This window comes from Oncorhynchus masou, chromosome 28, assembly GCF_036934945.1.
Source record: "Oncorhynchus masou masou isolate Uvic2021 chromosome 28, UVic_Omas_1.1, whole genome shotgun sequence".
In the NCBI taxonomy this organism is placed as follows: Eukaryota; Metazoa; Chordata; class Actinopteri; order Salmoniformes; family Salmonidae; genus Oncorhynchus; species Oncorhynchus masou.
Window position 1 is genome coordinate 79226917 of NC_088239.1, and position 18136 is coordinate 79245052.

Here is an 18136-nt window from a genome sequence, read left to right on the forward strand (position 1 = left end):
GCACCAGAGAACGTTCATCTCTAGGAGACAGAACGTGTCTCCTTCCTGAGCGGTATGACGGCTGCGTGATTCCATGGTGTTTATATTTGCGTACTATTGTTTGTACAGATGAATGTGGTATCTTCAGGCATTTGGGAATTGCTCCCAAGGATGAACCAGACTTGTGGAGGTCTGCAATGATTTTCTGAGGTCTTGGCTGACTTCTATTGACTTTCTCACAATGTCAAGCAAAGAGGCACTGATTTTGAAGGTCGGCCTTGAAATACATCCACAGGGACACCTGCAAATGACTCGAATGATGCCAATTTGCCTATCAGAAGCTTCTAAAGCCATGACATCATTTTCTGGAATTTACCAGGCTGTTTAAAGGCACAGGCAAGTTATGTAAACTTCTGACCCACTGGAATTGTGATAAAATACATTTTAAGTGAAATAATCTGTCTGTAAACAATTGTTGGAAAAATTACTTGTCATGCACAAAGTAGATATCCTAACCGACTTGCCAAAACTATAGTTTGTTAACAAGACATTTTTGGAGGAGTTGAAAAACAAGTTTTAATGACTCCAACCTAAGTGTATGTAAACTTCCGACTTCAACTGTATGTCAGAGAGACGAGAGAGAACCAGTTCATCAGTCATGGAAATAGTGTTCCCTATTAAAAAGAAGATAGAGCACAAGCTGTGAAGGAAAAATACTGGAATTTTGATGCAGGTACAGAAAACAAGTGCAAAAATAATATTGCAATACTGCCAAAAGTGATACGATATATCGTCCCCAAAAAATATTCCGACATGTAACTGTGTAGATTTCATCCCCCATCTCTTGAAACTCTGCAGTAATCCAAATGGGACGCATTCTAAATTACACCCTATTCCCTATGTAGTGCACTACATTTTGACTAGAGTCCTATGGGAGCCCTATGAGCTCTGGCCAAAAGTAGTGCACTACATAGGGAATCATGTCAATTGGGATGCAACTAAGCAATTGCAGCAAACATTGTGAAAGCAAACGATTTCATGCCTCCACTCCCATCTTTCCTCATACTAACATTTCTGTGTTCATTCCAGCCATTCGTTGTCTTCTCATTGAATACTTGCCATGAAGTTGATTTCTCTGAGGTCTTGAAGGGTTGATGACTTTTACTGAGTGTCATTATGGCCTGCTCAACCTTTCCATGTTAATATTTCCATGTATGACTGCTGAGCAGATGCAGTGTTGATATGAGAAGGAGGATATTTCAGTGATCCAAGGATCTGGAGACTGGAGAATTCTCCCTTTTGCATATTTAATGGTCCAAGATTTTGTCATTCTTCTCCAAGAGTCCCTCATTCTTCTTCAATATTCCCCCTCCCTCTATTTCAAGATTCCCCTCCATTCTTCTCCAAAATTCCCCCTTCCTCTTTCAAAATTCCTTAATCCCCATCTCATCATTTTATTGCCATAACAGCTTAATGATGCAGACTGGTTGGAATTCAAAAATATTATCACTGTCGGTTTTTAGACTTCTTTGTTGACATCAGTTTCAGGCCAAAAAAATACCTTTTGGTTCAGTGAAAAAAAAAAACTGTTGTGAGAAAAAAATATCTTCAGGAAGCCCAGAAATGTCTCAAATTGAGTGTAACAAAGACAACTGCGTCCCTTATTGAAAGGAACCTCTCCTTCTCTGCTTTCCAATGTGCCTCGGTTAGGGGTTACGTACGAAGCTTTGTGCTGTTACGTAAGTGATTTTCTCTGACTGCAGTAGACAGACTCGCTTCCCTGTCTCAACCTGTGAGTAATTTTCCACTTTGGGAGCGAGAGAGAAAGAAAGAAAGAGGGAGAGACGTGTCTTGGCCAACATCAACAGCTAATATGGAATGTTCAGTGTCTTAAATGGCCAGATTCCTTTAGCCCTGGCAAGCTGTGCTAGCTAGGCACCTTTCAGGCACTAGAGGACAGGAAGTACCGTTTTGAAACTTTGCTATAATCCAGTTAGTGCTGAGCAATTTTTCCTTTTTGAGGTTGGTTCGGTTTTGGTTCGATTTATTGAGAAGGAATCGCTGTTTTTGGTTTCCATAATTAATTTTAAAAAGTAATAAATGAAATGCACAATGCATTATGTGGGTTGAGTTCTGTAACAACACAGAATAAAACAATGAATAAAAGTCCCATGATGGTAGTGACTGTCCATTACTGATTATCACTTATTAACCATCATTTATTCATATTACTTTATTAAAATATTTCAGTTGTTGACTGCTGATAGTTGGTATTCAATCACTTAGATCATGTATTTACATATTTACAGTACCAGTCAAAGGTTTGGACACGCTCCCACTCATTCCAGTGTTTTTCTTTATTTTTACTATTATCTACGTTATAGAATAATAGTGAAGACATCAAAACTATGAAATAACACATTTGACATCATGAAGAAACCAAAAAAGTGTTAAACGAATCAAAATATATTTTATATTTCAGTTTCTTCACAGTAGCCACCCTTTGCCTTTGACAGCTTTGCACACTCTTCACATTCTCTCAACCAGCTTCATGAGGTTGTCACCTGGAATGCATTTCAATTAACAGGTGTGCGTTGTTAATTTGTGCAATTGCTTTCCTTCTTAATGTGTTTGAACCAATCAGTTGTGTTGTGATAAGGTAGGGGTGGTATACAGAGATAGCCCTATTATGGCAAGAACAGCTCAAATAAGCAAAGAGAAATGACAGTCCATCATTGCTTTAAGACATGAAGGTCAGTCAATAGGGAACATTTCAAGAACTTTGAAAGTTTCTTCAAGTGCAGATGCAAAAACCATCAAGCGCTATGATGAAGCTGGCTCTCTTGAGGACCGCCACAGGAAAGGAAGACTCGGAGTTACCTCGGCTGCAGAGGATTCATTAGAGTTAACTGCACCTCAGATTGCAGCCCAAATAAATGCTTCACACAGGGTTCAAGTAACAGACACATTTCAACATCAACTGTTCAGAGGAGATTGTGTGAATCAGGCCTTCATTTTCGAATTGCTGCAAAGAAACCACTACTAAAGGGCAACAATAAGAGGAAGATACATGCTTGGGCCAACAAACATGAGCAATGGACATTAGACCGGTAGAAATCTGTCCTTTGGTCTGGAGTCCAAATTTGAGATTTTTGGTTCCAACCGCTGTGTCTTTGTGAGACGCAGTGTAGGTGAGCGGATCTCCTCGTGTAGTTCCCACCGTGAAGCATGAAGGAGGAGGTGTGGGTGTGCTTTGCTGGTGACACTGTCTGTGATTTATTTAGAATTCAAGGCAAACTTAACCAGCATGGCTACTACAGCATTCTGCAGCGATACGCCATCCCATCTGGTTTGTGCTATCATTTGTTTTTCAATAGGACAATGACCCAACACACCTCCAGGCTGTGTAAGGGCTATTTGACCAAGAAGGAGAGTGATGGAGTGCTGCGTCAGATGACCTGGCCTCCACAATCACCCAACCTCAACCCAATTGAGATGGTTTGGGATGAGTTGGACCGCAGAGTGAAGGAAAAGCAGCCAACAAGTGCTCAGGATATGTGGGAACTCCTTCAAGACTGTTGGAAAAGCATTCCAGTTGAATCTGGTTGAGAGAATGCCAAGTGCACAAAGCTATCATACAGGCAAAGGGTGGCTACTTTGAAGAATCTCAAATATAGATATATTTTTTTGGTTACTACATGATTCCATATGTGTGATGTCTTCACTATTATTCTACAATGTAGAAAATAATAAAATTAAGAAAACCCCTTGAATGAGTAGGTGTCCAAACTTTTGACCATTACTGTACAGTGCGTTCTGAAATTATTCAGACCCCTAAACTGTTTTCACAGCCATATTCTAAAATGTAATAAATTGTTTTTTCTCCTCATCAATCTTCACACAATACCCCATAATGACAAACCAAAAAAAGGTTTTTGGTACCCTTCCACAGATCTGTGCCTCGACACAATCCTGTCTCTGAGCTCTACAGACAATTCCTTCGACCTCATGGCTTGGTTTTTGCTCTGACATCCACTGTCAACTGTGGGACCTTATATAGACATGTGTGTGCCATTCCACATCATGTCCAATCAATTGAATCTACCACAGGTGGACTCAAAGTTGTAGAAACTTCTCAAGGATGATCAATGGAAACAGGATGCAGCTGAGCTCAATTTCGGGTGTCATAGCAAAGGATCTGAATAGTAATGTAAATAAGGTATTTCATTTTTTTATATTTGTAAATTTCGAAAAACCTTTTTTCACTTTGTTATACTTTCCAAATGCAGTGTATATTGATCACGTATTTACATTGCGCATCAAATGCACTCGATAGCTCTGGGGAAACTGCGCCTTGAGTTCACAGAAGAAAAAAACGAACAAAATGTAATTCAGATAATTTAACCAACGTTGGTCAATTAGTTGTTTAAAAAACTAAACCAGTAGAAACAGTCCAGCTGTTTTCCGTATGGTGGCACAGTTTCCTGTCACTTGTTGACGTGTTACCTTCTAGTTTGTTTCCAGCTGACTTTATGCGGCAGTGTAGTCTGGTAGTTAGAGCGTTGGACATGTAACCAAAAGGTTGCAAGTTCAAATCCCCGAGCTGACCAGGTACAAATCTGTCGTTCTGCCCCTGAACAGGCAGTTAACCCACTGTTCCTAGGCCGTCATTGAAAATAAGAATTTGTTCTTAACTGACTTGCCTAGTAAAAAAAATAAAAATAAAAAAAATGCACTGATAAGAACGCTTTTAATCCACACAGCATTTGTTCTATATGTTGGAATTACGTTAACTAATCCAAGATGAGACCCTTTGACTCACTCAATCCAGGGAAAGAAACACCTTCAGATCGTATCACTTACACACACAACCAGAAAATCCCCCCCAAACCCCCTCTCCAAATCCCTCTCAAGCCTCCTCCTCAATCTCTAATACCCTTTCTCTAATTTCTCTTCCAGCCAATGACTATGGGCTGTTCCTGTCCGATGAGGACCCCAAGAAAGGCATCTGGCTGGAGGCAGGCAAGGCCCTGGACTACTACATGCTGAGGAATGGGGTGAGTGAGTCAGTTGGTCTCCCTGTTCAAGTGCTTTTTAGATCTGTGCTCATGAAGTTGAGGTGGTCAGGAAAGAGCTATAGGGATCTTTTGAGAAATATCGGCAGCACCTTCCACAACATCTTACGGAGACGTCGCCAACAACTGTTGTCAGTGATAAAAATCGTCTTTGTTTCTGTTACCTATTTGTTGTCGACTCCGTGGTAAAGCTGCACCAGTGACGACTGGGTTTGAAAGCCTGAACCCTAAACTTGTCCGAACGTGCTGTATTTGACACTGTAATGCATATCAATCACAAAAACGCCCAGATCTTTCTTCAACATAAGTTGGGACATACTGTATAGTCAGTCAGTCTGAACATTGGTATGATGATACTAATGATAATATCCACATGGTTGTCCTCAGTTGGAAGGGCATGGCACTTGCAACTCCATAATAGTGGGTTCGATTCCCAAAAGCAGCCAAGCGTGAACAATTCATACATACATGACTGTAGGTGGCTTTGGATGAAAGCTTCTGCTAAATGTAATATTATGACGCTAACAGTTCTACGAGGGATGTAGCTAGCTAGCTAGCTAGCTATCTGAAGTATCGTCTAATGATTGTGAATGGGGTTTATAATTAACACGTCTAATACATATTAATGTGCCCTCTGAGCGAAACACTTCAAAAATATGTATTTTAAATAATATTGTTCTCATTGGGTGATATTTTTTATCAGGACACTCTGGAGTACAAGAAGAAGCAGAGGCCCTTGAAGATCCGCATGCTGGACGGGACAGTGAAAACCGTCATGGTGGACGACTCCAAGATCGTCAGTGACATGCTTATGACCATCTGTGCCAGGATAGGTCAGTTTAATGGTTTCGAGATGGGCACGTTTATTATAGGTCATGGCACAAAATGTAACGTAGGTTAGTTGACTAGCGGTAATTGGTGAATTGGGCTGACAAGTCAGTTGACGGAAACATGCATTAACAGTTGCATAACTTATCTCTCGTGTCATTGTAATGGTAGCGTTATCGAGTCATCATGAGTAAAGGGTCAACTCATAGAAGTCTAATGTTACTGCTTGATGATTTGCCACTTGTTCAACTAGTCAGATTTCCAGCTAAAACAAAGGCTCTTTCCTTGATTCCTCTCTCCTTGATTCCTCACATCCTCTCTCCTTGCCACCACCTCAAAACATATTTGAGGATAGGGGGGGATGGGTCAATTGGAAGCTGGGGATGATTTAGTGTCCATGATGGTATGAGGGGCAGTTTGGGAATTTAGCTAGAACACTGGGCTAAACACCTCTACTCTTACGATAAGTGCCATGTGATCTTTAGTGACCACAGACAAGCAGGACATCCTTTTTTAACGTCCCATTCGATAGACTGTACCTTAAACAGGGCAATGTCCCCAATCACATCCAAGGCCCATCTCTTCTGACTTTCTCCTCCAATGAATGTATAGGAAAGACAATATGAGTTAGAGCCAAAAAGTGCATTTTTATTTCAACACTCTTTGGGCAGGTATCACAAACTATGACGAGTACTCGTTGGTGCACGACATGGTTGAGGAGAAGAAGGAGGAGATGACGGGGACTCTGACAAGACGGGACAAGACTCTGATGAGAGACGACAAGAAGATGGAGAAACTTAAGCAGAAACTCCACACAGATGACGAGTGTAAGACACACAGACGCACACACAGACGCACGTACACACACACACACAGACATGCACACAGACACACGCACCGATACACACGCACGCAAAAGTGTCCATGACAAGTGTCTCTTGTCACGTTCAAGAACAATATGGTGCCAGTTGTCATGTAAAAATGTATTTCACACTGGGAACATTTTGACGTGACACCAGTCTCTCTGTTGATGTGTGTGCTTGTCCTTCATTTTGAATGTCCATTAGGACACCGCTGATTAATTTCTATTTTTGGGTCTTTGATTGACTGGCATCAAGTTGTGTTTTCTCACATAATGTACATTTAGTTGCGTAAAAGTTGTACTTTTTTTGGTATTGACTGTGTTTTATTGACATGATTTGCATAGATGAACATATATTCCCATTACGTTGTAGTGACTGACTTTGAGTTGTATTGATTCCCATTGAGTTGTATTGATTCCCATTGAGTTGTATTGATTCCCATTGAGTTGTATTGATTCCCATTGAGTTGTATTGATTGTGATTGTCAGTGAACTGGCTGGACCATGGGCGGACGCTGAGGGAGCAGGGTGTGGAGGAGACCGAGATGCTGCTCCTCAGGAGGAAGTTCTTCTACTCCGACCAGAACGTGGACTCACGAGACCCGGTCCAGCTCAACCTGCTCTACGTCCAGGTACTAACCGATACTCTTCGAAGGCAGTTTCCTATATAGAAATAATCCAGGGTTATTATAGACCCTACCAGAGAATGACCTCTGTTGGACAAATCCTGCCGGGAGTTGAGAAAGAAACCCAAGGCAGGAATGAGGTTTGGGTGTTCAGTGTTTTGGGAACAAGGTTCTCCTTGTAGGGGTTCATGTAGACCTGTCGGTGTTAATGATGGATCACATTCCAACACTTATTAACCTGGGATGACCTAACCTGGGATGACCTAACCTGGGATGACCTAACCTGGGATGACCTAACCTGGGATGACCTAACCTGGGATGACCTAACCTGGGATGACCTAACCTGGGATGACCTAACCTGGGATGACCTAACCTGGGATGACCTAACCTGGGATGACCTAACCTGGGATGACCTAACCTGGGATTATTGTATTTACCTCAAACCTTCAATTTCACTCATGCTTTGATGTCAATGGAAGATACAGTATGTCAGAAACACTTTGCATTATAAGTTCCTATTCATGCCCTTAGTTACTGTACCAACATCCATTTCCATTGGTGTGAAAATGCACAGTGTCAGGAAGACTAGCTGAGAGTCACAGCTGGAGGCCAGCAGGCTCAAGGTGCCCATTGACGTGCCAGCCATGTTTTAGGTCCTGAGGTGGCAGATGTCATAGTGGTGGTAGGATGTCTTCTCCCAAGATCGCCTCCCAAAGTTTAAGGAGAAAATGTTGTTCAGTGTGTGATTGTCTCATATAGACAGACACAGTGAAGGAGTGTACCTTTTTGTCTTTGAGACTTTTTGCGGTCTTCCACTCACAGAAGCTTGCTTCATCTTATTCTTTCTTAAGACTTCGAGTCTTTGTGTTCCTGCCAAAGACAGTAGTTCTTGGAGTTCTCCTTTCCCTGTTGAAACACAGCTGGACACAGGGGCCCAGGCCAAGGCAAGCACTGCCCATGTGGCCTGCCTGCCTGCCTGCTTGCCTGCCTCTACCGGTTTTTGCCAGAGTACATCACAAAATGTTCCCAATAGTTCATGCTCCTGGTAATATGAAAACAATGAAACATTTGGACCAACATTAAAGTTAATTTATGGGTACATTTTCTCGTCATTCATTTTGATGCTAGAACGGCATTAGATTGTCACAGAAAGATAATATTTGATGATGTTATCCTTGGATGTTTTTCAGGGAAGTATAAGCCTGGTCCCAGACCTGTTTGTGCCCCACCACAGAGTTTAGACCATTGATAGCAGGAGATCCCTAGACTGGTCACTTGGACCAGCCTACGGAAAAATGTAGAACAGCAAAGTATTCTGTGTTTTAATCTATTTTCCTGATCTGGGATTACTCCTGGCTCTGTTTGGGATCTTCCTTAATGAACGTCTTTGTGGATAATGTCATTGGGCCGTTCCTCTCCCTGTGCAGGCCCGTGATGACATTTTGAACGGCTCCCATCCTGTCTCCTTCGAGAAGGCCTGCGACTTTGCCGGATACCAGTGTCAGATCCAGTTTGGTGACCACAACGAGACCAAGCACAAACCAGGCTTTCTAGAGTGAGCACTGTTTATTGCATAATGCTATGTATATACTTAAATATTTTCGATATATAACAAAAGATGTATTTGCCTTTTAGCAAAAGCGGTTTACAGCACTGTGTGCATACATACATACAGAGCATTTTTGATGTAGTATCACTTGAATCCCAACTTGAGTCAGAACTACTGAATTATATTGCCTGCCTTAGTGATTTTTCTGTCTTCTTGAATAAAGTGTGTTTACATGTATTTATTATTTATTTTCTGTAGTTTGAAAGAGTTCCTCCCGAAAGAGTACATCAAGAACAAAGGGGAGAAAAGAATCTTCCAGGTAAGAACCCGAGGATGTGTGTGTTTGTGTGTGTGTGGATGCATGCGTGTGTGTGTGTGTGGATGCATGCGTGTGTGTGTATGTGGATGCATGCGTGTGTGTGTATGTGGATGCATGCGTGTGTGTGTATGTGGATGCATGCGTGTGTGTGTGGATGCATGCGTGTGTGTGTGTGGATGCATGCGTGTGTGTGTGGATGCATGCGTGTGTGTGTGGATGCATGCGTGTGTGTGTGGATGCATGCGTGTGTGTGTGGATGCATGCGTGTGTGTGTGTATGCATGCGTGTGTGTGTGCGGATGCATGCATGTGTGTGCGGATGCATGTGTGTGCGGATGCGTGCGTGTGTGTGGGTGCATGCTTGTGTGGGTGCATGTGTGTGGGTACATGCGTGGGTGTGAGTGTGATGGGGGGAGTCGTTTTAAGGCCAGTCATATTTGGGCTGCTTGCTCCTTGCGGTGGGGACATTTTTTTTCTCACAGACTGAAAACACATGACCTGAAAAAATAGTTTCCCCGTCTGGTTTGTAGTAATAGTCATTGTCTCCATCTGTGTAGAGTTCAATGTATGCCAACTAGATTTATTGTTGCTATGGCTGTAACTGGTCGTATTGATTTAAATGTGTCCCGACTTGCTCTGTTCTCATTACTTCTACTGTGACACTATAGTATCACTGGCTGAGATGTTTAATCCGTCTTCTTTTTGTTTCCCACACAGGCACACAAAAACTACCAAAACATGACTGAAATCGAGGCCAAAGTCAGCTACGTCAAACTGGCTCGGTCTCTGAAAACCTACGGAGTGTCATTCTTCCTAGTAAAGGTACAATGGCACTGAAAAAATAACATTCAACCACAACTCCTTAACCAACTCCTTAACCAACTCCTTAACCAACTCCTTAACCAACAGTGAATATCTTCTTTCTAACCAATCAAAGCTCTTAACATTTTCAAAGCTTTTGAAGTTCTACTCACTGACTTTGACGGTTGAATGGAATGTGCAATAGCTTTTCAAATGTTAAGGTATCATAGTACTGGAGTACTTGTAAGCGTGTGTTTTGTGTGTGTGTGTGTGTCCTTGCAGGAGAAAATGAAGGGTAAGAACAAGCTGGTCCCTCGTCTGCTGGGAATCACCAAGGAGTGTGTCATGCGGGTAGACGAGAAGACCAAGGAGGTGATCCAGGAGTGGAACCTCACCAACATCAAACGCTGGGCTGCCTCGCCCAAGAGCTTCACCCTGGTGAGTCCCATGACCTCTGACCTCCTGGTCATCTTCTGGTTGCCTGGTCAGCATTGGAACAGGGTGACATTCAGGGTCATGTTCATTCGAAGCCAAACTGAAGAAAAACTGACTGAAACAGGGAGGGACTACCTGGACTTATAAGAAATGTTAATTGACCATTTTTAAAACATTTTCTGTTGTGTGCCCGAATGAACACGACCCAGTGCTCAAATAGAGCTGATATAAAGGGGAACATATTGTCTGGCTGTTTGAATTAGGTTGCTTTATGTTCAGTCATAGTTTTTATTTTTTTTACTAAACCACAATGTTCATTGTCTTGAGTTTGTCTAGACTGGAATATGAACACAGGGTTGTCTTTTCCTATTACTATGCTACTACCTATAGTATTTGAGGCATCTTGTACCAAAAGCACAAAAAAATGTAGACAACCACTTTAGAAGAATACACACTGCAAAAGATTGTGATGTGTATGTAAAGTAAGTTATTATAGAACATAGAAAATGTGTTTTTTTGCAGTGTGTCTGCTAAATGACTCAAATGGAGATGTATAGTCATACATACCCATCACCTTATGAGTCTAGATCAGCAACATTCAACAGTGTTGCATTCTGGTCATGTGCTGGAGAATGCAGGTGCACATTGCATGTTTTCATCTAGCGCTGCTTATTTGCCCACAAGTGAACAAAAGGCCCTGAAGGATTTTTCAAATATTAACATACAACAAGGCTCCATTTTCCTTGTCAGTTATTTTGTCGGTTATAAACCATTACAGAAAAGGGACTGGCCGTTTTGTCCGTCTTGTTATTATTTTATTTTCTGGAGAGTATTTCCTGGCTCCATGATGACTTTTTACGGATTGGAAAGAACATTTCTGCCGCTTATAATGCCAACAAAATGGCAGGTAATGCATTGTGTGACGTCAGTGTTATATTTCAGGGGAGTAATAACTATTAAAACGGCCCTATACTACCCAATCTTTGGAGGTTTTTATGCAAGTACCTCGGAGGAGGTATATGGCAGGCGTCGGTGATTTACAATGTGCATACAGTATATACAATTAAGTTGTCATTTTGTCTCCTTCAGTGGTTTAACGGCTGTGTTCCCTCTAGGCATCTCTATGGGATTAGTTGGAAAGGAATTAGTCACATATAATAGGACCACTGACATTTCAAACAAAAACCATAGAGATGCATTGAGGGAGCACCCTGTTACAGTAGATATAATAATTGTATTCCAGGACTTTGGCGATTATCAAGACGGTTACTACTCTGTCCAGACGACTGAGGGAGAGCAGATCGCCCAACTGATCGCTGGCTACATTGACATCATTCTGAAAAAGGTACTGCGGTGTCACACAGTATATAGAGGCATTGGAGTATGGTGAAGTTGCCCTTAGACACTGATCTTGGGTCAGTTTCCCCATTTAATGTTTAAGGTTAGGATTGAGGGATGGGAAAGCTGATCCTTGATCTATACCCAGGGGAAACTTCACCGCGGAGCAAATGCACCAACACAAAATCCTGGTTGTAGCCAGAGCTTGTAATCAGTCAAGATAGCAAATCAAGAGTTCTGTATGACCAGGTCACCATGGAAATCATATTGACAAAAAACCTCAGGGTACGCTAGTGTTGCCTCTTCAATGTGTCTGTGCACTGCATTACAGTATGCATAGAGTACTGCCATTTTAGAGTTTAGAGATTCCACACCATATCACATAACCCAGTAATGGTGAGATTACAATTGTTTACAGACAATAGAGTAAAAATGATCTTATAATATGGTTTCTGATAAAGGCACGACAGTTGACCGAAGCTCATGAGACATTTAGAAGTTCTATATGTCAAGAGTCAATGGTCATACATCCATTACTTTAAAAGTGCCAGAAAATGGATGTACAAATTCCAGATTGCCCCTTTTTTTAATTCAATGAAGAGAGCTGTATCAATCACCCCAATAACCTGTCTTGTCTCCTTCCAACAGAAAAAGAGCAAAGACCACTTTGGCTTAGAGGGAGATGAGGAGTCCACCATGTTGGAGGATTCTGTGTCACCCAAAAAGTGAGTCCAGTGCAGCGGTTTCCTGCCGTGTGTGCCAGTGATGTCACAGCATGTTGGTGACTGCTCACTTTGTGTGTGTGTGTGTGTGTTTTGACGTCAGTAGATTCTATACTGTACTTACTTTCCCTCAGTCTTTATCCATAACTCCCCTACAGATTTTCATCATCATTGTGTATGTATGTATTCCTGTGTAGTGGGTCCATCTAGCCTGTGGGTTCTGTGTAGTGGGTCCATCTAGCCTGTGGGTCCTGTGTAGTGGGTACATCTAGCCTGTGGGTCCTGTGTAGTGGGTCCTGTGTAGTGGGTCCATCTTGCCTGTGGGTCCTGTGTAGTGGGTCCATCTTGCCTATGGGTCCAGTGTAGTGGGCCCATCTAGCCTATGGGTCCAGTGTAGTGGGTCCATCTAGCCTGTAGTTCCATCTAGTCTTGGGTCTTGTATAGTGGGTCCATCTATCCTGTGGGTCCATCTAGCCTATGGGTCCTGTGTAGTGGGTCCATCTAGCCTGTGGGTCCTATGTAGTGGGTCCATCTAGCCTGTGGATCCTGTGTAGTGGGTCCATCTAGCCTGTGGGTCCTGTGTAGTGTGTCCAGTGTAGTGGGTCCATCTAGCCTGTGGGTCCTGTGTAGTGTGTCCATCTAGCCTGTGGGTCCTGTGTAGTGGGTCCAGTGTAGTGGGTCCATCTAGCCTGTGGGTCCTGTGTAGTGTGTCCATCTAGCCTGTGGGTCCTGTGTAGTGGGTCCTGTGTAGTGGGTACATCTAGCCTGTGGGTCCATCTAGCCTGTGGGTCCTGTGTAGTGTGTCCATCTAGCCTGTGGGTCCTGTGTAGTGGGTCCATCTAGCCTGTGGGTCCTATGTAGTGGGTCCATCTAGCCTGTGGGTCCTGTGTAGTGGGTCCATCTAGCCTGTGGGTCCTGTGTAGTGGGTCCTGTGTAGTGGGTCCTGTGTAGTGGGCCCATCTAGCCTATGGGTCCAGTGTAGTGGGTCCATCTATCCTGTAGTTCCATCTAGTCTTGGGTCTTGTATAGTGGGTCCATCTATCCTGTAGTTCCATCTAGTCTTGGGTCTTGTATAGTGGGTCCATCTTGCCTGTGGGTCCATCTAGCCTATGGGTCCTGTGTAGTGGGTCTATCTAGCCTGTGGGTCCTGTGTAGTGGGTCCATCTTGCCTGTGGGTCCATCTTGCCTGTGGGTCCTGTGTAGTGGGTCCATCTTGCCTGTGGGTCCTGTGTAGTGGGTCCATCTAGCCTATGGGTCCAGTGTAGTGGGTCCATCTAGCCTATGGGTCCAGTGTAGTGGGTCCATCTAGCCTATAGGTCCTATGTAGTGGGTCCATCTAGCCTATAGGTCCTATGTAGTGGGTCCATCTAGCCTATAGGTCCTATGTAGTGGGTCCATCTAGCCTATAGGTCCTATGTAGTGGGTCCATCTAGCCTATAGGTCCTATGTAGTGGGTCCATCTAGCCTATGAGTCTGGTGTAGTGGGTCCATCTAGCCTATGGGTCCTATGTAGTGGGTCCATCTTGCCTGTGGGTCCATCTAGCCTATGGGTCCAGTGTAGTGGGTCCATCTAGCCTGTGGGTCCATCTAGCCTATGGGTCCTATGTAGTGGGTCCATCTATCCTGTGGTTCCATCTAGCCTTGGGTTTTGTATAGTGGGTTCTGTGTAGTGGGTCCATCTAGCCTATGAGTCCAGTGTAGTGGGTCCATCTAGCCTATGAGTCCAGTGTAGTGGGTCGATCTATCCTGTGGTTCCATCTAGCCTTGGGTTTTGTATAGTGGGTTCTGTGTAGTGGGTCCATCTAGCCTATGGGTCCAGTGTAGTGGGTCCATCTAGCCTATGGGTCCAGTGTAGTGGGTCCATCTATCCTGTGGTTCCATCTAGCCTTGGGTTTTGTATAGTGGGTTCTGTGTAGTGGGTCCATCTTGCCTGTGGGTCCTGTGTAGTGGGTCCATCTATCCTGTGGTTCCATCTAGCCTTGGGTTTTGTATAGTGGGTTCTGTGTAGTGGGTCCATCTTGCCTGTGGGTCCAGTGTAGTGGGTCCATCTATCCTGTGGTTCCATCTAGCCTTGGGTTTTGTATAGTGGGTTCTGTGTAGTGGGTCCATCTTGCCTGTGGGTCCTGTGTAGTGGGTCCATCTAGCCTGTCAGTCCTGTGTAGAGGGTCCATCTAGCCTATGGGTCCAGTGTAGTGGGTCCATCTAGCCTATGGGTCCAGTGTAGTGGGTCCATCTAGCCTGTCAGTCCTGTGTAGTGGGTCCATCTAGCCTGTCAGTCCTGTGTAGAGGGTCCATCTAGCCTATGAGTCCAGTGTAGTGGGTCCATCAAGCCTATGGGTCCTGTGTAGTGGGTCCATCTAGCCTATGGGTCCAGTGTAGTGGGTCCATCTATCCTGTGGTTCCATCTAGCCTTGGGTTTTGTATAGTGGGTTCTGTGTAGTGGGTCCATCTTGTCTGTGGGTCCTGTGTAGTGGGTCCATCTAGCCTGTCAGTCCTGTGTAGAGGGTCCATCTAGCCTATGAGTCCAGTGTAGTGGGTCCATCAAGCCTATGGGTCCTGTGTAGTGGGTCCATCTAGCCTATGGGTCTTGTGTAGTGGGTCCATCTAGCCTATGGGTCTTGTGTAGTGGGTCCATCTAGCCTATGGGTCTTGTGTCGTGGGGTCATCTAGCCTATGGGTCCTGTGTAGTGGGGTCATCTAGCCTATGGGTCTTGTGTCGTGGGGTCATCTAGCCTATGGGTCTTGTGTAGTGGGTCCATCTAGCCTATGGGTCTTGTGTCGTGGGGTCATCTAGCCTATGGGTCCTGTGTAGTGGGTCCATCTATCCTATGGGGGCATCTTTCTGATTCTGATGAGGATGAAGAGCCTTACAACACTGCAATATAGTATGTCTTCTGACATCTCTATTCATCCCTCCCTCCCCGCCATCTCTCCCCTCCCTCCCCGCCATCTCTCTCCCCTCCCTCCCCGCCATCTCTCCCCTCCCTCCCCGCCATCTCTCCCCTCCCTCCCCGCCATCTCTCCCCTCCCTCCATTTCTCCTCTCACTCCCTCTATCTGTCTCCACCCCCCAGGTCTACAGTGCTGCAGCAGCAGTTCAACAAGGTGGGGAAGGTGGAGACTGGCTCTGTTGCCCTGCCAGCCATCATGCGTTCAGGGGCCGGGGGCCCCGAGAGCTTCCAGATGGGCTCCATGCCTCAGGCCAAGCAGCACATCACCAGCGGACAGATGCACAGGGGCCACATGCCCCCGCTGGTAAGACTGGAGGGCCACATTGAACTCTAGCAGGGTTGGGGTCAGTTCAGTTTTCAATTCAGGAAGTGAAATTCCGTTCAATTCAAGATTTGGAAAAAAGCCCAAATAGGAAATAGTGGTTAATTCACTTCCTCAATTGACTGTTAATTGAAATAACTGAACAGACCCCAATATGATCTCTATATCTGTAGAAAGCCTTTTAGAGGCTAATACACCATCACATTCTCAGTGGAAAATAATTACAAACATGAAGTGTTATTGGCCCTACTTTTTTTTTTTTTTTTTTTTTTTTTTAACCTTTATTTAACCAGGCTAGTCAGTTAAGAACAAATTCTTATTTTCAATGACGGCCTGGGAACAGTGGGTTAACTGCCTGTTCAGGGGCAGAACGACAGATTTATACCTTGTCAGTTCGGGGGTTTGAACTCGCAACCTTCCGGTTACTAGTCCAACGCTCTAACCACTAGGCTACCCTGTACAGAATGAAAACTAAGAGTGTATTTCGATATGTTCCCCTGTGTGCAGACATCAGCCCAGCAGGCCCTGACTGGCACCATCAACTCCAGCATGCAGGCGTTGCAGGCTGCCCAGGCCTCGCTGGAGGAGTTTGACACCCTTCCTCCCCTCGGGACAGACGCGGTGAGACACCTGGATTTAAACTGACCCCCTCTTCACCTGTACAACCTCCAACCTGTGGCAATAACAAAATTCTTGATGATCTCATCTATCATTTTTTTCCTCTCAGTTTTAAGTGAATTATTACAAATGGATACAATTTTAAAGCCAAGTTGTACCCAATGAATGAAAGAGAGAGAACATGCTCCACTCTTTTATAGTGTAATACAGTGAGTTGGTGTATTTTTCATGTAAGTTGTGTAGAAAATAGTTTTAATGTCAATGTGATCTGTGTCTTCCCATGATCAAGGCCTCCCAAGCCTGGCGTAAGAACAAGATGGACGAGTCCAAACACGAGATCCACTCCCAGGTTGACGCCATCACAGCCGGGACGGCCTCTATGGTCAATCTCACCGCAGGTACCACCTCTTCACTGTGGATATCAACAATGGATGTTGTGGGCATTTCTATCCAGTGGTGGAAAAAGTACCCAACTGTCATACTTGAGTAAAAGTAAAGATACCTTAATAGAAAATGACTCAAGTAGAAGTGAAAGTCACCCAGTAAAATACTAATTGAGGAAGTCTAAAAGTATTTGGTTTAAAATATACTTAAGTATCAAAAGTATAAATCATTTCAAATTCCTTATATTAAGGAAACCAGATGGCACCATTTTCTTATTTTTAAAACGTACGGAAAGCCATGGGCACACTCCAACATTCAGACATCATTTACAAACAAAGCATGTGTGTTTAGTGAGTCCTCCAGATCAGAGGCAGTATGGATGACCAGAGATGTTCTCTGTTTAGTGAGTCCTCCAGATCAGAAGCAGTAGGGATGGACCAGGGATGTTCTCTATTTAGTGAGTCCTCCAGATCACTGGCGGTAGGGATGACCAGGGATGTTCTCTGTTTAGTGAGTCCTCCAGATCAGAAGCAGTAGGGATGACCAGGGATGTTCTCTGTTTAGTGAGTCCTCCAGGTCAGAGGCAATGGGGATGACCAGGGATGTTCTCTGTTTAGTGAGTCCTCCAGGTCAGAGGCAATAGGGATGACCAGGGATGTTCTCTGTTTAGTGAGTCCACCAGATCAGAGGCAGTAGGGATGACCAGGGATGTTCTCTGTTTAGTGAGTCCTCCAGGTCAGAGGCAGTAGGGATGACCAGAGATGTTCTCTGTTTAGTGAGTCCTCCAGATCAGAAGCAGTAGGGATGACCAGGGATGTTCTCTGTTTAGTGAGTCCTCCAGATCACTGGCGGTAGGGATGACCAGGGATGTTCTCTGTTTAGTGAGTCCTCCAGATCAGAAGCAGTAGGGATGACCAGGGATGTTCTCTGTTTAGTGAGTCCTCCAGATCACTGGCGGTAGGGATGACCAGGGATGTTCTCTGTTTAGTGAGTCCTCCAGATCAGAAGCAGTAGGGATGACCAGGGATGTTCTCTGTTTAGTGAGTCCTCCAGATCAGAAGCAGTAGGGATGACCAGGGATGTTCTCTGTTTAGTGAGTCCTCCAGATCACTGGCGGTAGGGATGACCAGGGATGTTCTCTGTTTAGTGAGTCCTCCAGATCAGAAGCAGTAGGGATGACCAGGGATGTTCTCTGTTTAGTGAGTCCTCCAGATCACTTAGGGATGACCAGGGATGTTCTCTGTTTAGTGAGTCCTCCAGATCAGAAGCAGTAGGGATGACCAGGGATGTTCTCTGTTTAGTGAGTCCTCCAGATCAGAAGCAGTAGGG

General features: G+C 44.3%; 1 protein-coding gene across 3 annotated transcripts in view; it reads left to right on the forward strand.

The window, feature by feature from the left end:
- tln1 (talin 1) overlaps positions 1–18136 on the forward strand; it is a 159258-nt gene that overhangs the window by 53611 nt on the left and 87511 nt on the right. For all 3 annotated transcript variants that reach the window (XM_064943510.1, XM_064943509.1, XM_064943511.1), the window contains exons 4-16: positions 4939–5036; positions 5758–5887; positions 6554–6709; positions 7234–7376; positions 8798–8925; positions 9178–9238; positions 9955–10059; positions 10321–10476; positions 11717–11818; positions 12460–12536; positions 15607–15787; positions 16313–16426; positions 16713–16821. In XM_064943510.1, coding sequence (XP_064799582.1) covers positions 4939–5036; positions 5758–5887; positions 6554–6709; positions 7234–7376; positions 8798–8925; positions 9178–9238; positions 9955–10059; positions 10321–10476; positions 11717–11818; positions 12460–12536; positions 15607–15787; positions 16313–16426; positions 16713–16821 — 1560 coding nt within the window. The remainder of the gene's footprint in view (positions 1–4938; positions 5037–5757; positions 5888–6553; positions 6710–7233; positions 7377–8797; positions 8926–9177; positions 9239–9954; positions 10060–10320; positions 10477–11716; positions 11819–12459; positions 12537–15606; positions 15788–16312; positions 16427–16712; positions 16822–18136) is intronic.